Genomic DNA, 27,472 nt, shown 5'->3' with positions numbered 1-27,472 from the left:
AGACGAAGGTGGAAGAAAGCAGACAGATTTAAGGTCTCAACTTGGATTTCACATAGACATAAAAGAACTCAAATGTTCCAGTATGAGCTCCAGATCTTTCCTGTCATTTGGTTCCACCTGCACCGTCCATCTTACTAGCAGAACACACTTAAAATTTTGCAGTCAACCTTGATTCCTCTCTCACAATCCTACTCAATCAAACAGCAAATCTTACTAATTCAACCTTCAGAATAGATCCAGAAGCTGATGACTTCACACTACTTCCCTGCTACTACCCTAGTTCAAGCCACCCTATTTTCTTTTTTGTTTTAATTTTAATTCCTTGGTCTTTTCTACCTTAATATCAAGCCACCAAATTTTCTTACCCAGATTAATGTCCTAATTCTCTTCCTCCTCCTATTCTTGTCCCCTTACAATTTATTATTAATACAGTTGCTAAAGTAATCCTTTCAAGTTTAAGACAGCTCTTGGCTATTCAAAATCATGTAATAACTTAGAGTAAAAGTCAAAGTCCTTACATTAGCCTACTGAGTGATTACCAAACTTAAGCATGCATAAGAATCATCAGAAAGGCTTATTAAAATACAAATTGCTGGGCCCCAAGAACATAGTTCTACCAAGTTCCCAGGTGTATTAGTCTGAGTCCTCCATGAAGTAAATGCCAAATGTGTAGGAAATGTATTATGAGGACTACCTGTGAAAGAAAATGAGAAGGGAGCCAGAAGAAGCTGGCATATCCACCAGGCCTGGATGCCAGTCTCATCTCAAGTGAACAAAGGGATGTCTTATAGACTTGCTTTATTATCTTTGCTATGCTCAATCAGAGCATTAAGAGTAGCCTATGGAAAGCAGCTCATGTGGAGTGACAGATTGGAATTGAGTATGTAGTAGCTGGGGCCATTCACTCACTCTTTGTGTATTTGGAAATATAAGAGGTATATTCTCATAGTTGTCAAACCAGGTAAAGCTAATGATACTAGGTGATACTAGGAAACCAAAATATGGAAACCACACTTTAAGAATCATTGGTCCTCACAATCTCTATCCTCTCATATCTTTCTCACCTCATTTCATGCAACTCTTCTTTACTCTTCCATTCCAGTCACCTGGTCTCCATGCTGTTCCTACTCCCTTACCTCCTTCAGATCTCTGCTCAGTTGTCATTACTTTGTCAATGACACATTCCCCAATTACTCTAAAATTGTCACCAGTCTTTCCTACCCCACACTACTGATCCTTCTTATCCTGCTTGTATATCTTCTTTCCTTCCACAGGACTAAATATATAGCAAATAAATTAATGTTATATTAGTATCTGTTTCCCATAGTAGAATGTACCTTCCACATGCGCAAAGATCTTTGTTTTGTTCAGCAATATATCTCAAGTCCCTAGAAGAGTGCTTAGCATATAAAAGGTATTTAATAAATATTTGCTGAATAAATTACATTAATTTCTAAAGTTCTAGGAAGCAGAGAAACAGAAAAGAAAAAAAACAAAAATCGTCTACCTTTCACTGCCATAAAAATTCATGTTAAAAAGTTACAGCAACAAATTCACTACAGTTCCATTAGACTAGAAGCAAAAGAATTACAGAGTCTATCAGCTGAATATGTTTTCTTCTAAATAGAATAGCGACAGAAATATAAACAGAAATTACAAAATATATTATTATATACTTACATTCCTGATACTAATGACACTTTGAACACATGCTGAGCAGTGGAAGATGGATTGCCTAAAGCCACATTAAGTGCTCTGTCGATACTGAATGCCATCTGAGAAAGATAGCTTTCTGGATGCTGTCCATAACCATCGTATGGCACATAGAGGTAAGGAAAGATGCCATGTAGATGAAGACATGTCTTCTGACCTAAAATGTAACACATTATAAAGTTTAGTTTCCAGACACAGTTTAACAATACAAAACTCAGAATGAAACTCATTCAAATGTTCAAATGGCAACATAGCTTATCTAAGGAAAGAGTTGAAAAAAATCAATCCATAGCTAAAAGTAACCTTTATTAACTAAATTTTACAACAGAACGTTTGGAAATATTCAGTAAACACAAGCATTATATAATAGTATGATCTAAATAGTAGTTCTGATGAAAGTATTTTTGACTATTTAACCCTCACAATCCAACTAGTTGTGTGTATTTCACTAAATCATCTATAAATACCACTTAGCACAGTGTTATGCAGATTACAAAAATTCACAAAAAGTTTACTAAACAAATCAATGAATGCCTATCTTGGCATTAATGTTTTCAAACAAGAGCCTTCCCTAAAACAGAGGCAGCTCTGCGAGAAAGGGGAATGTAAAAGCAGTTTCAGTGTGTGGAATTTTTCTATTGTGGTGGGAAGGAGGGTAAAAACAAAATTTTGCCATTAAAAGAAAAAAAAAGACAAAATCAAATCAAAACAAAATCTCTACAGATCAATTATCTATAATGGATTTCAGGGTATCTAAATTTTATATTTGGTGGTATGGAACAAGGGGAGACAAAATGAGTGGGGGAGTGGGGGGAAGCCAACATGCACACTTCTCAGAAAACCAGTATAGTATCAGTCAAGGTGCAGAATGGTGCTGACTTGCCAACAGACAATCCAGTACAGCCATTTTACTTAAAGAAAGTAATATGAGTGAGAACTCACAAAAGAAATGCCACAGAAACAGTAATGTAACCATGACAAGGTTAAGTAACAACAATAGCAACAAGAAGCAGATGCAACACTGCTCTCAGGAATCTGGCAGGGCTGTGTGGAAGGGGTTACTGTCCTCAGAGCATTGTCCCTAGTTTCCCTTGGGTATATGCCATTTGTCTAATCCAAACAGAGAGAACAGCAGTGATGGAAGAACACATCCATTTTTCTCATGCTGTCACCCACTCTCACTGTGCTGCTCCTGCCAACACAAGCCTCAGGCTTCTTCCCCACCCTTTATCCCTCCTCACTCTGCTTCACTGGGCCTTTTCTTTTGATAGGAACGTAACTAATTTGATCACTATTTCCCATTTATGATTTAGAATGATTTATATAAAATATATAGAAAGTAATTCTACACTGTGTTGATATCTTAATGTTTACACTTCTTATAAATAATAATATTAGCTTCTCTTATTTTTAAGGTACACTTATGACAGAAAAATAAATCTGGAAGTTATTACATAAAGCATAGCAAAATCTGAAAGATCAGTCATATAATGAAACAAGATTTGATCCTCCAAACTGTAATATTCTGAACCACCAACTGTCAAGCTTTTGAAAAACTACACATTGTGTTGTTATTATACCAATTTCAGTTTCTAGTTTGGCTATTTCATTTCATTTCTAAACATGACATGGTATTGGCCCCTAAATTCTATAATTTTTCAATTCTTCAAATAGAGAACATTCAAACTGTATTGATGAGTCTTAAGAAAATAGATATAATCAGTTTACTGATGACTTACTTAAATGCATTTTAAATATCTCATGAATAAATGTTATAACCATTACCCTTCTGGACAAAAATCACACTTTGACTCTGAGTAACTGGTATGCTAAACTACAGGTTGAGGGAGGTGGGAAGACAGTAAAGTATTTCCTCTTGACAAATTCAAGACCAGTGATTACAGAATTACTAGTGCAATGCCATATTTTACAAGCAATACTGTAAGTTCTTAAGATATTAGCTTTATAGTCAGTATCTCTTAATGGAATTTTGGGTAAATTTTACAAGAAACAATTACAAAATTGGACTGTACTAATAGTTTCTTTATGGGCAGAGTGTTTAACAAAGTATCTTAAAAATAATTTTATATCCACTTTTCCTATCTCTTGTGATGCAGGGGCCAGAGAAATTATCTATTTATAGGCTTCAGAATTACAACAATTTTGGGATGTATAATTTAGGAAAAAGGAAGAAATGACTTACTCAGCAGGCATTAGGGTAAGTGCTCTACCTATATATTTCTAAAACTTAGGATAACATTGAATTACTGATGGAGGTTAACGTTCCCAAAGTCACATAACTATTAAGCAATAGATTCAGGATCAATAAAACATAAAACAAATACTCTTTCCATTTAACCATGCTGGTTCAATGTTTTTAAAAAGTCAATGTTGGCTTCCTTAATTTCTCAGTTTTTATTTTGTATCATAATTGCATGTTTCCTTATCTGACGTTCTCATTTGATGGCAAACTCTCAGGGAGGTGATACTGCGTTCAAATGAACATTATGACCCAGAACTCAATAAAAAACACATGGCATGTGCTTAACGAATATTTATTAAATGAATTAAAGAACCCACAGCAAAACAGAATAACTGCTTAAGGAGAAAGGAATGATGTGAAAGCCTTTGAAAATCTGAAGAAACAAATCCATGAAAAAAGAGGGACTCTGATACAATCAATGTAATAACCATCAGGGTTGCAGGTGGACATGGGTGTGTGGGGTTGAGAAGTGTCCCCAGCATATTGCACTTTCCTACCCTGAATGACCTGAAGTTCCATCCAAATTTGTAGTCACTCTATCAAGACACACACGTCTCTCTCCAGTGCTCCTGCAGCTAAAGATGGCTCAGAGCCTTACTCATTACTCTTCCTCAAGAACAATCTCTTGAAGAACCACCACAACACAAGGAATTCTTGGCACAGCACTAACAGCTCTAATATAGAAGAATAATATAAGATAAAATGAAAGAAACAGGATAAAATAAGAAACTCAGAAGTTAAGGAAAGAGAAATGTGTAAAAATGAATATGAGAGTCAATTTCTTTTTGGAAATAGTATGTCTTCTATTACCATAAAATTTGTAGTTCTGTAATAGCATGGCTTTATCTTGACAAGATACCGACCACTTCTATTTATGTCCCTCCACTAGCTCTACCTCACACAAATGTGTGGAGCTACAGAGCTGCAAAGTCCTTAGAGATAAACTAGTCTACTACAACTCCATAGTTAGGATTAGGTTAATCTGTGAGAAAATGACCCCAAATCAGTGGATTTAGCATTAAAATCAGTGGCTTCTCCCTGAAAAGAAGTCCAGAGGTAGGTAGCTGGTACTAGAGACCCAGCTTTTTTCAACATCTCGTTAGGGGTCTAGTTAAGAACTTGTGACTTCAGTCGAGGCACTTTTCCACTATACTTTTAGAAGTTCCACATACAAGATTCTTTCAAGAATGTTTTTTATAAAGTTAGTGAAAGTTATGGTATTTCGAAACCTTCTACTAAATGATTTTGGATTCTTTTTTTTTTTTTTTAGACGGAGTCTCGCTCTTGTTACCCAGGCTGGAGTGCAATGGCGCGATCTCGGCTCACCGCAGCCTCCGTCTCCTGGGTTCAGGCAATTCTCCTGCCTCAGCCTCCTGAGTAGCTGGGATTACAGGCACGTGCCACCATGCCCAGCTAATTTTTTGTATTTTTAGTAGAGACGGGGTTTCACCATGTTGACCAGGATGGTCTCGATCTCTTGACCTCGTGATCCACCCGCCTCAGCCTCCCAAAGTGCTGGGATTACAGGCTTGAGCCACCGCGCCCGGCCAATGATTTTGGATTCTTAAAGGATTAGGATATCAGCTATTTCTAGGTAACATATAGATTTAAGGAAGAAAACATGCCTACTCCCTCAACTCTATTAAGGTATAATTGATAAATAAAAATTGTACATATATATGGTATACAACATGACACTTTGATATGTATACATCGTAAAATGATTAAATCAAGCTAACATATCCATCACCTCACGTACTTATTAATTTGTGGTAAGAACATTTAAGATCTAATCTCTTAGCAATTTTCAAGTATATAATGCATATATTAACTATAGTCATCACTATGCAGTACAACTAATCTCCAGGACCTATTCATCACATCTAACCGAAGCTTCATACCCTTTAAGCAACAACTCTCCTTCCCCTCCCCTGAAAGTCCCCTCTTATTATCATAGCAAACTGAAGTTAGATAATAAGCCCAAGAGAAAATAAGATCGTCTTTGGGAGAATAAGCCCATGTACACAGTTTTCAAAAATTTAAGAGTTTGAATTTTCCAATGTGATTGACGTTCCCTAATTTAAAAATTGCAACAGTTATTTCAGGAAAGTGCCACTGAAACTTGACAGGATGGCAAAACTCTGTAGAGTTGGCTACTTTCCATTGTGTGTAAGTATTTCTTGCACAACAAAAGGCAGATGCCTCTTCAGCAGCAAGTATGTGGGTGTTCTGAATTTTCATCTTTCACAGAGCCCAGAATTATCCTAAACATTAAGTCTTCTGTATCCCAACATTTCTTATGTCATTTTTCAACATTTTATTCTGCAATTTAAGTGTCTTGTTTTGGTCTCTAAATTGCCCATCTAAAATTTTGTTACCCTATTTGTAGCAAAATTATTTGTATTTTTGTAGATCCAGTTTCAATAAACACAAAGACTAAATGTATCACTTCTTTTTTTTTTTTTTTTTTTTTTTTTTTTGAGATAGAGTCTCGCTGTGATACCCAGGCTGGAGGGCAGTGGCTCAGTCTCCACTCACTGCCACCTCCACCTCCCAGGCTCAAGCAATACTCCTGCCTCAGCCTCCCAAGTAGCTGGGACTACAGGCTCTTGCCACCACGCCCAGCTAATTTTTGTATTTTTAGTAGAGACAGGGTTTTACCATATTGGTCAGGCTGGTCTTGAACTCCTAGCCTCATGATCCACCTGCCTCGGCCTCCCAAAGTGGTCAGATTACAGGCGTGAGCCACCACACCCCACCCTAAATGTACCATTCCCCTAATTCAGGGGTCTGTTAACTTTTTCTGTAAATTGGCAATAAATATTTTAGGCTTTATGGGCCATACTGTATCTGATACAATTACATAACTGCTGTTGTAACCTGGAAGCAGCTGTAAGCAATACTTAAGTGAATTGGCATGATTGTGTTACAATAAAACTTCATTTACAAAAGTTGGCATCAAGAGGGATTTGGCCCAAGGAAAGTAGTTTGCCAATCTCTGCTCTAATTAATCAGACTTCTTTCTCCATCATCATCTGGAATAGGAAAGTTTAGGATTTTGTTATTGTTGTTTTTTAATGTCATTTTCTTATGTCATTTTTCAAAATCAAAATAGTGATAGCATAAGAGTATCTTAGGAGAATGAATAATACTTATAGTGTAATTTGCATATCTTATATCCCAAATCTCAAATTCAATCTACACAAGATTTTAAACAAACCTCAACAGAGCTATAAAACAGAAAAACTTGGTATGTGAGCAAGAGAATTTATGTTTATAAAAATTTTCATATTTTCTTCTTCCTGGAATATCTGAAGTTTTATATCACTATCACTAACTCAACCTATTTCCTTCCAGTCTTTCTTTACTTCTGTCTTTCTAAATTTTATTCCATCTTTCTTTTCCCATCTCTACAAAACCACAAAATGAATTAAACAAAACTCAGTCACAGAAAGCAAATGTTAAATATTCTCATGGAAAAAAAACAAAGTTGTAAGGATATACTCTTAACTTCAGAAATTAGGTTTTCAAAATTTATCCTAAGGAAAACCAAATGTTTATGATATCTTTATATATGAAATCAGTTATAACATAGTAGATGAGAGCAGGTGATGGGTGATTCTTTTTAATATGTATCTATACATATTTCCTTAAATATACAATTTGTGTAACAGAAAGGCAGGAAGAAAGAATTTACCTACTTCTAAATGACCCAGAAATTTAAAGGCAAAACAGACCGGGTGTGGTGGCTCACGCCTGTAATCCCAGCACTTTGGGAGGCCGAGGTAGGCAAATCATGAGGTCAAGAGATCGAGACCATCCTGGCCAACATGGTGTAACCCCGACTCTACTAAAAATATAAAAATTAGATGGGCGTGGTGGCACGTGCCTGCAGTCCCAGCTACTCAGGAGGCTGAGGCAGGAGAATTGCTTGAACCTGGGAGGCAGAAGTTGCAGTGAGCCAAGATCGTGCCACTATACTCTAGCCTGGCACCTGGCGACAAAGCAAGACTCTGTCTCAAAGGAAAACAAAAAGGCAAAACAAAGCATAATATATAAGGGTTTCCTTACATTTTCTCCTTTTGTTTGCAAACAATACTTTGGGGTTTCACATTTATTTATGCCATTTTCTCTCTTCAAGTAAAGTATATTAGAACTTTATCTAAAATCATTGGCTTTAAATGATTAATCTCACATCACTAAAAGAAACTATATCCCTGAAATACCAGATGTTTCAAAAGTCTATTTTATTCATACATTTGTCTAATATATCTTTGTATATCCAGTGCTGGGTATAGTTGGTTCCTTTATTCATAACATACTTTCTCTACTCAAATAATTCGTGGAGACTCAACATTCAGTGCTAAACCACAAGCTGCTTATAACACAGCCACTGACTTCATGGACTTTATAGTCTACTTGTAGAAAATGATGAGTAAATAAGCAATTATAATATGGTATGACACGTGCTCAATAAGTACAAAATCCTATGGCTAAATCTAGAAGTATCTAACTCAGACTTGTGAGAATCTAGGAAGGCTTACCAGAGGAAGTGACATTTGAGCTGGTATTTGAACTATGAATCAGATTTAACCAAGCAAATGAGAAAGAATATTTTCAGTATGTATAGAAACCTGACAGCACATGGCATCTGGGAATAGGTGGAATGAAAGAAGGAGTGCAATGGAGAGAAAAACAGAGTATGAGAGAGAGAAACAGCATGTGTGAGAGAGAGTCTGTGGTTTTTGTGTGTGTGTGTGCGCACATGCGTGTACTCATGACCTGTACAGATTCGCATTTTATAAAGTTCCCTGTGGACACATTGTGGGGATGCTGGCAACAGAACTACAGAAAGAAAAATCTGTCTAGGAGGCTGCTGGAGGAATTCAGGCGAGGTGTCAGTAGAGGTGCAGAAAAGGTCAAGGATTTAGGGAGCAGAATCAAGAGGCTATGGCAACTGGAATTTGAGAGTAGGATAAGGGAGAAGGAATCAAAGATGCCTCTTAAATTTTTGGCTTAGGCAACTGGGTGGATGATAATGTATTCAAAGAAAACTGTAAGAGGAGCGGGTTGACTTCTGGTTTGCATTTATAGAATGTTACATGTCTATAGAATTTCCAAATGAAAATTTAAATGAAATGGATATATAGATATGAAGCTTAAGAAAGAGATCTGGGCTAGAGAAGTAGTTAGATTTGCCAGTATGAGCAACAACTGAGTAAGATTTCTCAGGGAGAATGGATACACAAAGAAGGGACCTAGGCAAGAATCCTGAGGAATACTCATATTTAAGAGAGACATTGAGTATTTTGATTTATGTGAGATATAAGAGACAGCCTTGTGTGGGCTACCAGGCAAGAAAAGGAGGTAATAGTGAAAATTTTATAATATAAACATATTAGCCGTGGAACCAGTGTTCCAAAGTTCCAGTAGAAATGTAAGAGACAGGCAAGTAATGAGAAACTGGTTCAGATATTGGAGGTAGGAGGCAGATAAAGGTATATAGGACTAAAAAGAGGCATTTACAAAATTGCTGAGTAAGGACCTTTCAATAGCTGTTGTTCCATAAAAGCAACAAGAACACTGGCAAAAACTGTCAAAATGAACTTTTTCAGAACTCTGGAAATTAACTAACGGTTTGCAACAATCCAAAGAGTGTTTATCCAAGAGCACCAGATAAATACTAACAAGAACAGCAAGCTTTGTGGCATTTTAACTTGTTCTAATCTGATCTCTCCCTCTGAAGCTCCAAAATAGTCTTGAAAACCAAAGCCTTGCACCCATAGTAGCTGTAAAAACCAGCATCCAGGTTGCCACTGGAGGAGCCAGAACCCATTTGGAGCTCCTCTGAAGTCCTACCAGCACTGCCCCCAACTGCCACTATCTGACCTGTCTGGCAGCTTGCTGAACAATGCTCCATTCCCAGCACTTGGCCTTTACTTGATTTGACCAAGAGCTCACTCTATGTGAACAGCTCTATATGCAGCAGTCACTGTGGAAAACAATCAACAGCAGTTATTTAACACTGTAGTTGCCTGGAGGAATTTTACTAGTTGGGTCTAACAAGAGGCTGACCAAAAAACTCAAAAGGGAAAACTGAGGAATGAAATGTCCACAGCAGGCTTGGAAAAGCTTTGATACAGTCAAGGGAATGCAGAAGGCCATAAGCATGTGTGGGGCTATGCACATGCCGAGGAAAGAGCTAAGAAAAGTCTAATATTTTGCTTCTGGTCGACCTTGAGGCTCTGCCCCAACATACTCACAGGGCCCCTCAGCAAAAGCTGAGAAAACAGGCATTTAAAGAACTCTCTCTGGTCAATCATTAACTGACCACTATGCTAGCTGAGCAGACTTCAAAGAATAGAGACTATACAAAATTAGCCCATGGAAATCACTAAAGAAATAAACTGCAGCAACAAAAACAAACTGTGGGGTAGTGAGGAATCTGACTTCCAGAATTGCTACATACTTTTCTTTCTCCTTATAAACAATGAAGGTATGTATAATGTCACATTAAAATGTCTGGTTTTCAGCAAAAATAAAATTATAAGACACAAACAGAAAAATACGGCTATATCTATACAGAGATATATACACACACACATATATATATATTTAAAAGCAGACAATACAAACTCTTCAGGAAGAAGCTGAGGTGTTGGATTTACTGGACAAAGCTTTTAAGCCAGCTATTATTAGTATTTCCAAAATCTAAAGGAAATCATTTCAAGAGAATTAAAGGAGAGTACGAGACCAACATCTTACCAAATACAGAATATCAATGAAATATCAATGAAGAGATAGCGATTATAACAAAAAAAATAGAAATTCTGGAGTTGAAAAGTTCAATAACTAAAATGAAAAATTTACAAGAGGGAGTATGATATTATAATGAAAGAGGAAATATATATTTGGTCTTTGCCCCTGTTCCTGTTACATAGCTCCTAAAACGTTTGGACTCTCTTAAGTGTTAAGTGTTTTTTTGTATACCAATGAGATGACTGGTGGCTGGGGGCTCCTGGATAGCCTTAGGTAGGGCAGAAGTACAGGCAGCCTAGGGACTCAATTTGTGGCTGGTGTCTGAAGTGAGCAGTACTACTGGACAGAGCCCTTACCCTGTAAGGTATGCGTAAGTAGTTAGTGTCAGAATTGGAACTGAATTGTAGAACACCCACAGTTATCAGAGAACTGAGAATTTGTTATTGTAAAACTAATGCACAGGATGTCTTTTTCACACTGGGTGGCCTCTAAGAAGGCTTTCAACTGAGTCTGGTAGAAAATTTGATGGCTTTAAATCTTACTTTCTCCTTATAAACTATTTTCTTTCTCCTTATAAATAATGAAGATATGTACAATGTCCTCACATCTCCCCTTTGTAACTAGAAGGGAATGAATTAACCCATTTATGCTGGAGGTTACAATTTTTTGTGTGTGAAAAATCAGACTTTGGGGATGACCTTGAGCAGTAGGATATAAGTAACTGTCACAAGCTTAGTGGTCCAATAATGGAACACTAGGCATAAATGCATTAAGGGCCAACTGCAATTTAATTTGCAATTATTATTATTAATTTTTGAGACCACAGTTTCACTCCTATTGCCAAGGCTGAAGTGCAGTGGCGATTCTTGGCTCACCACAACCTCCACCTCCAGGCTTCAAGGGATTCTCCTGCCTCTGCCTTCTTAGTAGCTGGGATTACAGGTATGCGCCACCATGCCCAGCAAATTTTGAATTTTTAGTAGAGATAATGTTTTTCCATGTTGGCCAGGTTGTTCTTAAACTCCCCACCTCAGGTGATCTGCCCACCTTGGCCTCCCAAAGTGCTGGGATTACAGGCATGAGCCACAGCATCCAGCCTGCAATTATCGTTATAGAAAGTAAATCGGTAATTCCCTTGATTTTCAATGAATATGAAACTAAGTACTGTTAAAAGGCACACACCACGGTACTGTTCAAAGGCACACACCATGGTATATCTATTTCTAAAAAGCTGAGTCTTAAAAAACAAAACTAACAGTAGTTTCAAGTGCAAATCTCCAAGAAAATGTGTACCTTGCAGACTAAGTGTTATAAAAATAACTAGTGTTATTAACCTTAGTGAAAAATAAAATTTTGGCTGTAAAACAAATACATTTTAGTTTCCAATAATTTAGCCAGAATGGTCACACATATTAATTTTTGTGGTACTTCAATTGAAAGTTAAATAAACCAAAGTCTAAAAATAAAATATTCTGATTAAGACATGAAAATTCATCTCAGACAATTCAAAGCAATATTAAAAGTTAATCAAGATAAGTTTACTGTCTATTCAAATTTGTAAATAAATACCTAAATATTCTTTCAAATGCAAATAAATAAAATATTATGGGTAATGAACATTATATGCAAGTCTAATAAATTATTTAACCATATTTTATGGTAGCTAAATATTAAAAACCTTAAGCTTTTACCTGTCTACAAGAAAGTTGAAAAGACAGCCTACAGAATGAAAAAAATAATTTTTTTAATCATATATTTGACAAGGGACTTGTATCTAGAACATACCTCAAAATAATAAAGAATATATATTACAAACCACAGCTAACACTGTATGCAATGGGGAAATACCGAAAGCCTTTTCTCTAAGATCTGGAACAAGACCAGGATGCCCACTTTCACCACTTTTATTCAACATAATATTGGAAGTGCTATCCAGAGCAACAAGGCAAGAGAGAAATAAAGAGCACCCACTGGAAAGGAAGAAGTCCAATTAGCCTTGCTTCCAGATGGCAGGGTCTTATACTTAGAAAAACCTGAGGAACTCAACCAAAAAAACTGTTAAGAATGATTAATGAATTCAGTAAAGTTGTAGGATACAAAATCAACATACAAAAATCAGTAGTATAAATATATGCCAACAGCTAACAATCTGAAAAAAAAAAATCAAGAAAGCAACCCCACTTATAATAACTACAAAAAATATAAAATATCCAAGAATCAATCCAACCAAAGAAGTAAAAGATCTCTACTAGAGAAACTGTAAAACACTGCTGAAAGAACTTAAAGAGGACACAAAAAAATGAAAAGACATTCCATGCTCATGGATTAGAAAAATCAATATTTTTAAAGTAACAATTGTGGCTGGGTGGGGTAGCTCACGTCTGTATCGCAGCACTTTGGGAGGCTGAGATGGAAGGATCGCTTGAGCCCAAGAGTTCAAGGTAAGCCTGAGCAACATGGTGAAACCCTGTCTCCACAAAAAATATAAAAATTAGCTGGGCATGGTAGCACACACCTGTAGTCCCAGCTACTGGGGAGGCCGAGAGGTGGGAGGACTGCCTGAGACCAAAAGTCAAGCCTGCAATGAGCTGTACTCTATTCTGGAAGACACAGCAAGGCCCTGCCACAGAACAAAACAATTCTACCCAAAGCAATTTACAGAGTCAATGGAATCCCTATCAACATACCAACCACATTCTTCACAGAAATAGAAAATACAATCCTGAAATACACATGGAACCATAAAAGACCCTGAATAGCCAAATCAATCTTGAGCAAAAAGATAGCTGGAGGTATCACACTACCTGACTTCAGAATATACTACAAGGCTATGAAACCAAATCAGCATGCTACTGGCATAAAAACAGACATACAGACCAATGAAACAGAACAGAGAACCTATATATAAATCCAGACATTAACAGTTAACTCATTTTCAACAAAGGCACCAAAAACATACAGTGGGAAAAAAACAGTCTCTTCAACAAATGGTGCTGGGAAAACTGAATAATCATATGCAGAAGAATGAAACTAAAAATAGAACCTTATCTTTCACCATATACAAAAATCAAAACGGATTAAAGACTTATATCTACCACCTGAAACTATGAAACTACTAGAAGAAAACAACAGGGAAATGCTCCAGGACACTGGTCTGGGCAAAGATTTTTTTTGTGTAAGGCCTCAAAAGCATAGTCAACCAGGCCAAAAACAGACAAAAGGATTACATCAAGCTTCTGTAGAGCAAAGGAAACAATCAATGAAGTGATAAAGACAACTCATAAAATGGAAGAAAACATTCACACGCTATTCATCTAACAAGGGATTAACAACCAGAATATGTAGGGAGCTCAAACAACTCAATAACAACAAAACAAATAGACCAAGTTTTAAATGGGCAAAAGGTCTGAATAGCTTATTTCTCAAAAGAAGACACAGAAATGGCCGACAGATACATGAAAAGATGCTCAACATCACTAATCATCAGAGAAATACATATCAAAATCATAATGAGATACCTTGCCCCAGTTAGAATGGCTTTTATCAAAAAGACAATGAATAATGGATGCTGGTGAGGATGTGGATAAAGGAAAATCCTTGTACACCACTATTGGGAATGTAAATTAGTACAGTGACTATGGAAAACTTTGTGGTGGTTCCTCAAAAAACTAAAAACAGAACTATCATATAATCCGACAATTCCACTTTTGAATATATACCCAAAAGAAAGAAAATCAATATACTGAAGATATTTCTGTACTCCCATGTTTACTGAAGCACTATATTCACAATAACCAAAATACGGAATAAACCTAAGTGCCCATCAATGGATGAATGGATAGAGAAAATATTATATATACGTATATATATTTTATATACATGTATAAAATATATATATGTGTATATAACATTTTCTTATACACATATATATTTTACGGATGAATGGATCAAATATTATATATACGTATATAATATTTTGGTGGGAAATGAGTAGTGACTGCTATTTAATATGGTATTTCTTTTTAAGGTGATAATGTTCTAAAATTGATTGTGCTTATGGTTGTACAACTCTGTGAATAAAGATCATTGAATTGCACACTTTAAATAGGCAAAATGTATACAGTATATGAACTACATCTCAATAAAGTTGTTATGTAATTTTTTTGGGGGGACAGGGTCTTGCTCTGTTACTCAGGCTGGAGTGCAGTGGCACGATCACAGCTCACTGAAGGTCTGACCTCCTGGGCTCTAGTGATCTTCCTGCCTCAGCCTCTAGAGTAGCTGGAACTACAGGTATGTGACATCTGCCTAATATTTTATTTTTATTTTTTGTAGAGACAGGGTCTCACTAAGTGCCAAGACTGGTCTCAACTCCTGGGCTCAAGCGATTCTCCTGCCTCAGCCTCCTGAGTAGCTGCCCTGCCTCAAAGTGCTGGGATTACAAGCATGAGCCACCTCACACAGCCTGTTATATAATTTTTTAAACCTATCTATGCTAATTGTTTTCTTTAGCAGTTGCTAATGAGATGATCTAATTTGAATATACCATTAGAGAAAATGCATCATTAAAATAAATTAATTTATATCACAGGAATTATGAATAGACAGAAATAATCATTTGCCACTAAAATCACTTACATCCCTTTATTTTTATTTAATGATACACTAAACATAGTATTTTTAATTTTATTATTTTTTCAGAGACAGAATCTTGTTATGTTGCCCAGGCTGGAGAGCAGTGACTCTTTATAGGCACAAACATGGTACACTACAGCTCAAACTCCTGGATTCAAGTGATCCTTTCATCTCAGCCCCCAGAGTAGCTAGGTAAGTGTGCACCAGTGTACCTGGCTTTAAGCCCTGGATCATATTAAGACATTTTTTTAAAAATAGAGGTAAAGTGATCATTACCTAAAAATAAACTGAAGATTAAAAAGAACTGTTAATATAAAAAAGTTTTCTCAGGTAATAAAATCAAATGACAATAAAATTATTTAATATTTGCTCTACCAAAAGGCAGGGCAGCACAGGCTCCTCACATCCTTCAAAACTCCGTATCCCAACTCTATATCCCGTAACTTTCATATATGAATTAAAGAAAGGTTTTCTTAGGACTATGTTTAATTACTTAGAGTACTGGATTGATATGGTAAGTTCTACTAAGCATACAGTTGGTCTCATGGGGTCCTGAATATGGCAAAATGATAAATCATAAAAATTTGAACTCCAAAGCTTTGGACAAAAACATACTAACCAAACTTGTCAAAAACAATGCAAACCAGAAATCAGCAAGGCAACATCTTTAATGTATTTAAAAAAAAAATCAATTTTTTCAGTGGTTATCCTGGAGTTTGCAGTATACATTTGCAACTAATCTAAATCCACTTTCAAATAATACTATACTGCCTCAAAGGTACCTTATATTAGGTTGTTGCAAACATAACTGCCATTTTTGCACTGTTGGAATTTACTGTTTGATTGGAATACATTCTTAAATAAATGTGATTATGTTATACATCATTTTAATGGGCATTTCTCTCTTTTTTTTTGAGACAGAGTCTTGCTCTGTCGCCAGGCTGGAGTGCAGTGGCGCGATCTTGGCTCACTGCAACCTGTGCCTCCCGGGTTCAAGCAATTCTCCTGCTTCAGCCTCCTGAGTAGCTAGGACTACAGGCATGCACCACCACGCCCAGAGAATTTTTGTATTTTTAGTAGAGACAGGGTTTCACCATGTTGGCCAGGATAGTCTCCATCTCTTGACCTCGTGATTCACCCACCTCTGCCTCCCAAAGTGCTGGGATTACAGGCGTGAGCCACCACGCCCAGCCTAATGGGCATTTCTTGCTTTATTTTTTTTTTTTTTTTTTACCAATGACATTACTTGCTGTTCATTTTATGTTTATTTTAGACTATGGAAATAACATCAGACAAAAAGCAAATTTGAGCAATTTTCTTATTTGAGTTCAAAATGGGTTGCAAAGTAGCAGACAGAACTCACATCAACAATGCATTTGGCCCAGGAACTGTTAACAAAGGTACAGTGCAGTGGTGGTTCAAGAAGTTGTGCAAAGGAGACAAGAGTCTTGATGAGGAGCCTAGTGGCCAGCCATTGGAAGTTGACAATGACCAACTGAGAGCAATCATCAAAACCGATCCTCTTACCACCACACGAGCTGCAGAAGAACTCATCGTAGAGCATTCAACGGTTGTTTGACATTTGAAGCACATTGGAAAAGTGAAAAAGCTAAATAAGTGGGTACCTCATGAGCTGCATGAAAATTTTTAAAAAATCATTTTGAATTATCGTCTTCTATTATTCTACATAGTAACAATGAACCATTTCTCCATTGGATTGTGACATGAGACAAAAAGTGGATTTTATATGACAACCGGTGACGATCAGCTCAGTGCTTAGACCAACAAGAAACTCCAAGGCACTTCCTAAAGCGAAACTTGCACCAAAAAAGGTAATGGTCATTATTTAGTGGTCTGCTGCCTGTTTGCTGAACTACACCTTTGTGAATCCAGGCAAAAACCATTATATTTGAAAGTATGCTCGGCAAATCGATGAGATGCACTGAAAACTACTGGTCAACAGAAAGGGCACAATTCCTCTCCAAGACAATGCCTGACCACACAAACAATGCTTCAAAAGTTGAACAAGCTGTGGTATGAAGTTTTTGCTTCATCTGCCATATCCACCTGACCTCTTGCCAGCCGACTACCATTTCTTCAAGCATCTGGACAACTTTTTGCAGGGAAAATGCTTCCACAACCCAGAGGATGCAGAAAATGCTTTCCAAGAGTTTGTCAAATCCCAAAGCACATTTTTATTTTTATTTTGTTTTGTGACAGTCTTGCCCTGTAGCCCAGGCTGGAGTGCAATGGTATAATCTCAGCTCACTGCAACCTCCACCTTCCGGGTTCAAGTGATTCTCCTGCTTCAGCCTCCCAAGTACCTGAGATTACAGGCGCGTGCCACCATGCCCAGCTTTTTTTTTTTTTTTTTTTTCATATCTTTAGTAGACAAGGTTTCACCACGTTGGCCAGGCTGGTCTTGGACTCCTGAACTCGTGATCTGCCTGCGTTGGCCTCCCACAGTAGGATTACAGGCGTGAGCCACTGCACCCAGCTGAAGGTTGCTCATGTTGCCCAGGCTGGAGTGCAATGGCTCAATCTCCACTCACCACAGCCTCCACCTCCCAGGTTCAAGCAATTCTCCTGCCTTAGCCTCCTGAGTAGCTGGGATTATTGGCATGCATCACCACACCCAGCTAATTTTGTATTTTTAGTAGAGATGAGGTTTCTCCATGTTGGTCAGGCTGGTTTTGAATTCCCAACCTCAGGTGATCCGCCCACCTCGACCTCCCAAAGTGCTGAGATTACAGGCGTGAGCCACTGCACCGGGCCCTGAAGCACAGATTGTTTTTATGCTACAGAAATATACAAACTTATTTTCTGTTGGCAAAAATGTGTTGATTGTAATGGTTCCTATTTTGATTAATAAATATGTGTTTGAGCCTAGTTATAATGATTTAAAATTCCTGGTCCAAAACCACAATTACTTTTACACCACAGCCCTCCTGTCTCTTATAAAATTGCTGCCATTAATTTCACTTATCTCTAAGCTATAACTGAATGCATTACTGCCATTATTTTGAACAGTTACCTATCAATTAAGAACAAGAAAATTAAAGATTTGACCTTTACTTATTCCTTCTCTAATATGCTTCCTTTCTTTATGTAGATCTAAGTTTCTCACCTGTAGTATTTCCCTTTTCTCTGGAGAACTTCTAACATTTCTTGTAAGGCAAGTAACATTTCTTACTGGCAAGAGATTCCCTCAGTGTTTATTTGTCTGAAAAGTTTTTTATTTCTCCTCCATTTTGAAGGATAATTTCACTGCACAGGGAATTCTAGGTTGGTGGTGTTTTTCTTTCAACACTTTATGTCACTCCTCTCTCTTCTTGCTTGCATGGTTTGTGAAGAGAAATCCAATATAATTCTTGCTTTCTTCACATATAAGTAAGGTGGGTTTTTTCGCGTCTGGTTTCTTTCAAAATTTTCTATATTTGGTTTCTTCCAGTTTGAATATAATATGCCTGGGTGTTTTGTTTTGGAAAATTCTGTCATTATTACTTCAAATAATTACTTTGTTCTCCCTTTGAAGAGCCCATCAAAGGTATTCTTCATTTTGTTACAGATTTTTATTTCTAGCATTTCCTTTTGATTCTTTCTTACAATTTCAATCCCCTATGCCTGCTTACCCATCTGTTCTTTTTGTTGTTGTTGTTGTTGTTGTTGTTTTTGAGACAGGGTCTTGCTCTGTCACTTAAGCTGGAGTACAGTGGTGTGATCTTGGCTCACTGCAGCCTTGACCTCATGGGCTCAGGCAATTCTCCCACCTCAGCCTCCCAAATAGCTGGGACTATAAATGCATGTCATCACACCCAGTCAATTTTATTTTTCACAGAGACGAGGTCTCACTAGGTTGCACTAGGCTAGTCTTGAATCCCTGGGCTCAAGTGATCCTCCTGCCTCACTTCCCAAAGTGCTGGGATTACAGGTGTAAGCCACCACACCCAGCCACCCATCTGTTCCTGTATGTTGTCTACATTTTTTTATTTCAGATCTTACCATGTTACTCATAATTACTTTAAATTATCAATCTGACAATTCCAAAATCTCTGCCATATCTAACTAGGAGTTAAGACTGTTGTGTTTACTATTTGCTGTAGTTATAGGTGTTAGAGGCTAGTATTTTCTCTAGTGTCCTTGTTTTTGTCTCATACTGTCTTTGGATTTCCCTAGAAACTCTTTACATAGTTTAAGTGTAAGCCTTGCAATTTTTTCAGCTGTAATGTTCTGTTATTATACAGGAGCCTGTTGATATGAAGGGAGAGGAAGGGCCAGTTGATGTTGGGGATGGGGGAAAGATGAAGTGTTCTATAGTCCTATGATTAGGTTTCAGTCTTTAACTGGGCCAGTGTCCCTGGGCTGTGACAGACACAAGTGCTTTTCAGCTTCCCCCGCCCCCTTAGGTGAAACAGGAAGGATAAAGGGGGCTGGAGTTAGTTAGATATTTCCCTTTCCCTAAGTTGGTTAAGGCTCTGGTGGCGTGCCTCGAGGGCAGGTGGAAAACATAATAATCCTTTTAAATTTATTTACTCAAACTTATTTTATGGTCAGCATATAGTCTATCTTGTTGAATGTTACATGTGACCTTGTAAACAATGTGTATTCTGAAGTTATTAGGTAGGTGCAGGTTTCTAAAAACGTCAATTAGACTGAGTTGGCTGACAGTTTTATTGAAGTGTTTCATATTACTTACTGATTTTGTATCTACTTGTTTTATCAAATGTTGAACAAGGAGTGCTGAAGTCTCCAATTGTAACACTGGCTTTATCTTTTTCTCTCTTTAGTTCTCCCTTATGTTTCTGCCTTGATGTCAGTACTGCATCAAATTTTTTTTTATTTTATTGCATTTTAGGTTTTGGGGTACATGTGAAGAACATGCAAGATTGTTGCATATGTACACACATGGCAGTGTGACTTGCTGCCTTCCTCCCCATCACCTATATCTGGCATTTCTCCCCATGCTATCTCTCTCCAACTCCCCACCCCTTGCTGTCCCTCCCCTATTTCCCCCCAACAGACCCCAGTGTGTAGTGCTCCCCTCCTTGTGTCCATGTGTTCTCATTGTTCAACATCCACCTATGAGTGAGAACATGCGGTGTCTGATTTTCTGCTCTTGTGTCAGTTTGCTGAGAATGACGGTTTCCAGATTCATCCATGTCCCTACAAAGGAGGCGAACTCATCATTTTTTATGGCTGCATAATATTCCATGGTGTATATGTTGCATCAAATTTTTTAAACTCTTTTTGCCTAAAAATAACTTGAACTTTTTATCATTTTGAAATATCCCTCTTTAATTCTGATAATACATCTTACCATGAAGTCTACTTTGCCTGATTTTTAGATACTCCAGTATTCCTAGTGACTTTTCCTTGCAGAGTATACATTTCTCCATTGTTTTACTTTTAAACTGTCTGTATCTTTATATTCAGTATGATTCTTATGAGCTGCATATAGTAGTGCCTTGCATTTTAAGTTAGAAGAGTTGACCAAAAACTAATCCAATTATTTAAGTAATAAAGTCTAAGGTTGTATCTCGCTATTTTGTTTTCTATTTTTCCTGCTTATTCATTGCTCATTTTTTCCCTAACCTGCTCTCTTTTCCCCTGGACAAATTTTAGATTCAATTCTATCTTATCAGTTGTCTTATTAACCACACCTCTTTAAGTAGTTGTTGTAGGAGTTACAATATGTTTCCATTCATCTTTTGTGTTTTTTGTTCCCATAAAGTTTACTTCTACCTGTTATAATCCACATAATAAACTGACATTATTTTTGCTTTAAATAACTACCTCTTAAGAAAATTAAGAAGAAAAATAAGATTTTCTATTTACCTATATATTTACCATTTCTGGTGTTCTTCATTTCTTTGTGCAGATCTGGGTCTCCATATAGTATCTTTCCCTTTGCCTGAAGAGCATCCTTAACATTTTTCATAGTTCAAATCTGCTTATAATGAATTTTTGCAGCTTTTGTTAAAAAATGTCTTTAATTTGCCTGAATTTTTGAAGTATATCATAGAATTCTAGGGTTTTCTTTCAGAAATGGCATGCTTTATTTTTAATAAGTCATCAGTAATTCTTATGATGATTTTCCTACATGTGTTTTAAGGTATTTATCTTGCCTGCTTTAAAGATTATTATTAATTTTCAACAATTTGATTATAATGTGCCTTGGTGTCTGTGTGTGTCCCGTTTAGGGTCTGTGGTGGTGGTTTTTGTTTCTGGGACAGGGTCTCACTCTGTCACCCAGGCTGGCTGTGTTGTTATAGATTTTGTACTATTGTGTTTTCATTAAAATTACTAAACATACTTATAATGCCTATTTTAAAGTCTGTTTCCTTGAATTTGACCACATATTGCACTTCTGGGTTTGTTTTTATAACTTCTTTATACATCTAGTAATTTTTTTTTTTTTTTGACACCGAGTCTTGCTGTCTGCTGTAGTGCAGTGGCACAATATTGGCTCACTGCAACCTCCACTTCTCGAATTCAAGCAATTCTGCCTCAGCCTCCCTAGTAGCTGGGACTACAGGCACCGGCCACCATGCCCAGCTAATTTTTTTTTAGTAGAGACGAGGTTTCACCATATTGGCCAGGCTGGTCTCGGACTCCTGACCTTGTGATCCGCCCTCCTTAGCCTCCCAAACTGCTGGAATTACAGGCATGAGCCATCATACCCAGTCAAATATAGTAATTTTTAAATAGATGGTGGGCATTGTAGATACTTGCTTATATGTGGATTTTATTGTCTTCCTTTCAATAAAGTTTTGTTCCAGCAGGCAACTGATTTACTTGCAGATCAATCTTACTGTTTTCAGCCTTGTTTTTAAATTTTGTTAATGCAGGTCCAGAAAACCCTTTACCCTAGGACTATCTTAGCTCAACTCCTAAGGTGTGGCCTTTCTGGAATTTCTAATGAATGCCTGGGCTATTCAAGAAGGTTTCAAAACTCTGAATAGACAAAATGTGCGTATTTTGCAGGTGTCTGCAAACTTTCATAGTTGCTTAATTTATGGTTTTCAGTAGCTATTCTTTCACTGAAAACTGGCCTCACAGGATCTCAACCTGTCCATATACAGCTTAACATTCAGCCAAAGACTGTTCACTTACTCATTTTATGAAAGAATTTAGAAGAGATGTGCTTCGATGCTTTTCTTCAGTCTGATACCTGACCTTAATGGTGTAGGCCAGAAATTCTTAACTGTTTTATAAAAAGGAGTTATTTTTATTTCCCAAAGCTCACAGAGAACTGATTTTAAATATTCCAAACCAAACAGAAAACAGAGTACCATTATTCTCCATGTTCCATTTCCTCTATAAAATATGGGCAAACAACAGAGAATGAACAAAGGGTATATAGCAATGGTAACGGACATGGAAATGTATCATGTAGACAGGCCTTCAAATATCTACTGGCACATTAGGAAGTATTAGTTTAAAACATGGGTTCATAAAACTACAGAGGAAAAGGAATAGATTCTGCATAGTTCTAGGCCAGCTGGTTATCAAGCTGGGAAAAAAGGTAAGGTTAGATTTCCAATATCATACTGCCCAAGAAATCAATCCAGATACATTCAAATCCAAGTATATAACAAATATTTTGAAAGCCTCTGTCTAGAAGAGAATTTTTTAAACAGGCATAAAAGGCTTAAACTACAAAAGAAAAAGCTACGACTTTAAATTAAAATGGCCACAAATATCACAAACTAAGTTAAAAGACAAAGACCTGAAAGAGATGTTTCCAATACATTTAACCACAAATGATCAGTATCTGAAATATACAAAGAACTCCTACAAATCAGTAAGAAAGATAGCAACCCAAAAGAAAAATGGTCAAAGAATATGATGGGGCCATTTCCACAGAAAAGGAAAGCAGAATGACACATAATATATCAAATGACAATCAACCTTTAGGTTTTAGGTTCTGAAAATTCCTACAAATTTCTTTCACTCAAAATAAAACTTTTTGATACAGCCAAGATAAAATGCCTAAAAGGTTAGTTGCTTGGTATAGGTTTTCCCTACTTGAGTATAATAAAATTAGACTCATTTGAAAGGAAAAAAAACGCCAGGGCTATAATATCACCTGCTAATTTTTGCTTTTTGTCATTAGAAAAATTTCACAAAGCAGGTTAATGTTTAAGATATATTTTCCTCAACTGGTAAAGAGAACTGAATACTGTTCATTCTACTTCTTCCCCCAGAAGAGAGGGAGATTTATGGGAAGGCAATGACTAGCCCAGAGAACTAATCTAGGCAGTCAAGCAACTGACCACTTCATCATTTTCAAGAATCAACTACAGACAATAAGATGGCAACAGGAGAAAAATATAAGAAGCTCTTGGCATGTGGCAAACTGCCTTGGAAGGAAAGGAGAAACAGAAACTTTTGAGCTGATTTTAAAAGTCAATGAAAACATACTTCTATCTGAAGAAAAACATGTTAGCAAGAATGCAGGTGGCAACAACAGATAGTGGGAACTACTAGTGAGGACACGTAGGGAGGTGGACAAGGATTAAGTAACCACTGGGTGCTATACTCACTATCTGGGTGATGGGGGTCAATCATGTCCCAAACCTTAGCATCGTGCAATATACCCATGTAACAAACCTGTACATTTACCCCCAAATCTAAAATATAAGTTGCAATTATTTAAAAAAAAAAACAGGTAAAATAAAAAGTATTAAATAAATTTAGAAATTGGAGTATTAAAGTTACTCTTAAAACCTTACAAAAAAAAAAAAACCTATTTTTAAAATATTTTCTAGCCTGGTTATTCTAAATAAATTAGGGGGATATATCTACAATTCACCATACATTTTTACTGAACATTTAAGTGTGTACAAGGCTTTATAAAGGTAATATGGATTTCAAAATGAATTAAGTATAACCTCTACTTAATGGGGTTGGTGCACAAAGTTATAAGAGGTTATAAGTATAACCTCTGCTTAATGGGGTCGGGGATGGGGTTGGTGCACAAAGTTATACTACAAGACAGAGACAGAAACAAAATGCTTAGGGAGCCCCCCAAAAAGGAAAATTAATTGGAATGGATGTGGCAAGAAAGGCTTCATGGAAGTGACATTTACACCAGTCTTTAAAGGATGTGTAGGAATTTAAGAGACGTAGGAAAAGGAGACTGGAAAAGGTAGAGTAGACAAAAAAAAAAAAGGGGGAACAGTTTTAAGCAAAGGTATGGGAGTTAGACAAAGCATAGGATATATTCAGGAAATGCCAAGCATATGAGTGGGGCTGAAATATAAGATTCATGGTAAAGAGAAAGAAAAATGGGAAATAAGTCTAGAAAAGAAGATTGGAGATAGACTAAATCCCTCAACACAACATAAAAAGCTCATTTTTAGCTGTGGGGATTCAAATGATTTTGTGCTATACAGACATACATAATCTAGCTCCTTAGTGTCAAGTTTCATTTTAACACCTGTGCTGTCTCGTGGTCATCAATCCACCAACCCACATGAGAGCTAACAGCTAATCAGAATAAATGCTGAGGTTGGTTAAATGCTAAATTTTAAATTAGATCCAGCTCTATAGTCAGTATGATTCTATTAACAGAATGACAATATAATTTCTTGTCCAAATTAGATTATTGAGAATAAAGGTGATTCCTATTAATAATAATGCTAGTGTAAATTAGAAACATCCCAATAAACTGGGATGAAGTGACCTTATTTATAAAAACTCCCAAATCACAGGGACTCTACATTTCTTCCACATATTCCCTTCAGTGGGAATCTCCTTCTATAAAATCTTTGGAGAATCTAGTATTTGACACTGAGATTAAGGACTATGGCACTTCAAAGAGATAGGCATATATTAAAAATGAATAATAAATCTACTCTTTGTAGAATAACAGAGACTTGAAGGATGAATAACTTCATGTAAATCTATATAAGACTTCTTTATTAGCTAATGACAACCATGAAGACAGAGAAGCTACGTACTGATCACTAATCTCACAAGTACAGTTAGACTCAGATGTATTTCCTGAGCTTCTGTGTTTAATTTTTATATTTGAAAACAGAATTAATTTTCAACTATACCTACCATCCCAAAACATACTAATCTTTGTTTCAGCACACTGAAGGAAAAAAATCTGTTTATTGCTAAAATTACAGAATACACTTGATGGTTTGCAAAAGACTTACATGGGTGGTTGCAACACTTGGCCTTTAGCCTCTCACCAAATACCATATCACATGTGTTCTGAATCACCAGTAAACCTGATGCCCTCGTGTGAGATTATTTCAATTCCAACTTTAAATGCTTGCTATTAGAAAACTCTTATAGGGAAAAAAATGCAATCTCACTAACTAGAAATTAATTAAGAGACAAAAAAACCTGTGGTCTTAATGCATGAATAAAACAAAAAACTTCAAATGTCAGGACTCTAGGAAAGTAATTTAACCTCTATTAATTTTCATCAAAGTCTAAGACCTGATTAAAGGTGGTTTTCACCCTGTAAAAAGTTGTTAACCTTTCACATTAAAAAAAAAAAAAAAAAAATCACCTTATGTCAGCAGTTGACATAAGGTATAATAGGACAAATGGCAAATATTTTAGGTTCTGTGGGTCACAGCCAATCTTTGGTGCAACTACCTCTTGCTGAAGTATGATGACAACTATATATAATATGTAATCAATGTGAGAGGCTGTGATCCAATAAAATTTTACTTAGAAGAATAGCTGGATGGACTGGATTTGGCTCACAGACTGTAGTTGGTCAACCCTTATTTCAGAATATAAACTCCTTTGCATTCCCAGTGCACTGGACAGTACCTGATACATAATAGATGCTCTATAAATGTTTATTGATGAATCATATTATTTAATAAGCAAAAAACTTAAGCAAAATGTCTCTACTACCATACAAACACTATGTTCATTGGGTATTACTTGAGACAACCTCCTAAGTTAGAATTTAAAGGTTATTTCTCACACAAAATCCTTAAATTTTTTAATTAGAAAATTTACTTTAATTATATTGTGGATATAATTAATTGTATTATGAATCATGGAACACTATCCTGTCTGCACTGAACTCTGTTCACCCAAGACATTAATTTTCTGGCTCCTTGGGGCTGTTCAAATAAATAAGTACTCCAACAATCTAGTATAAGGACTAGAGCTGAATGGTCACGTTGAGTTAAGGCCACAGTTAAATAATACCCTGACAGGCAAGTGAGAGCTAAAGGCAAATTGGAAGAATTGTGTGGAAACTGGTATGCAGAGAAAACAATGGAAGAGAGCAAGACTTGTTTATACCATACAATGAAGATCTGTGAGATTCCCCTATATTGTAATAGTAAATCCCCTTTTTTTAGAGCTTTTTATCTTTATTTTTTGAGACAGGGTCTAGCTCTGTTCATTGCAACCTCTGCCTCCTGGACTCAGATAATTCACCTCAGCCCCCAGAGTAGCTGGGACCACAGGCACATGCCACCACACCCAGCTAATTTTTGTATTTTTTTGAGAGATGGGGTTTCACCATGTTGCTCAAGCTGGTCTCAAACTCCTGGGCTCAAGTGATCCAGCCACCTCGGCCTGCCAAAGTGCTGGGATTACAGGCATGAGCCACCGTGCCTGACCATTTTCTTTTCTTTCTGAGACAGGGTCTCACTCTATCACCAGGCTGGAGTGCTGTGGCGCAATCAAGGCTCACAGTAGTCTCAACCTCCCAGGATTAAGTGATCCTGTCACCTCAGCCTCCCGAGTAGCTGGGCACCACACTGAGCTACTTTTTTTTTTAATATATAATTGTCAGTAAAGATGAGGTCTTGCTATGTTGCCCAGGCTGGTCTCTAACTCCTGGCCTCAAGCAATCTTCCTGCCCCAGCCTCCCAAAAGTGCTGAGATTACAGGCAAGAGCCACCATACCTGGCCAATTAAGCTGTTTTTGAAAGAGCTTGTCACCTTTGCAAACAAATAATTCCTGACTAGAAAATGAAATATGAAACACTTTGGAGAAAATTTAATGCTTGAGCTTAATCTTTAAAAATGAGTAGGCAAGGTTTCACATCAAGGTGGAGTAATAGGGAATAAATTTACCCACTGCCTGAAATAACTAATAAACAGAAAAGC

General features: G+C 36.8%; 1 protein-coding gene across 8 annotated transcripts in view; it reads right to left on the bottom strand.

Annotated features, from left to right (window-relative positions):
- The window catches only part of REV3L (REV3 like, DNA directed polymerase zeta catalytic subunit), a 174,187-nt gene that overhangs the window by 111,705 nt on the left and 35,010 nt on the right, over window positions 1–27,472 (bottom strand). For all 8 annotated transcript variants that reach the window (XM_032275012.1, XM_032275009.1, XM_032275011.1 and 5 more), the window contains one exon: window positions 1,681–1,870. In XM_032275012.1, the coding sequence (XP_032130903.1) occupies window positions 1,681–1,775 (95 nt within the window). In that variant the 5' untranslated portion in view covers window positions 1,776–1,870. The remainder of the gene's footprint in view (window positions 1–1,680; window positions 1,871–27,472) is intronic.

The sequence above is a fragment of the Sapajus apella genome, unplaced genomic scaffold (assembly GCF_009761245.1).
Source record: "Sapajus apella isolate SASKATOON/1434 unplaced genomic scaffold, GSC_monkey_1.0 scaffold6, whole genome shotgun sequence".
NCBI lineage: Eukaryota > Metazoa > Chordata > Mammalia > Primates > Cebidae > Sapajus > Sapajus apella.
The sequence above is the reverse complement of the archived record's forward strand: the minus strand, read 5'-3'. Positions and strand labels throughout refer to the sequence as shown.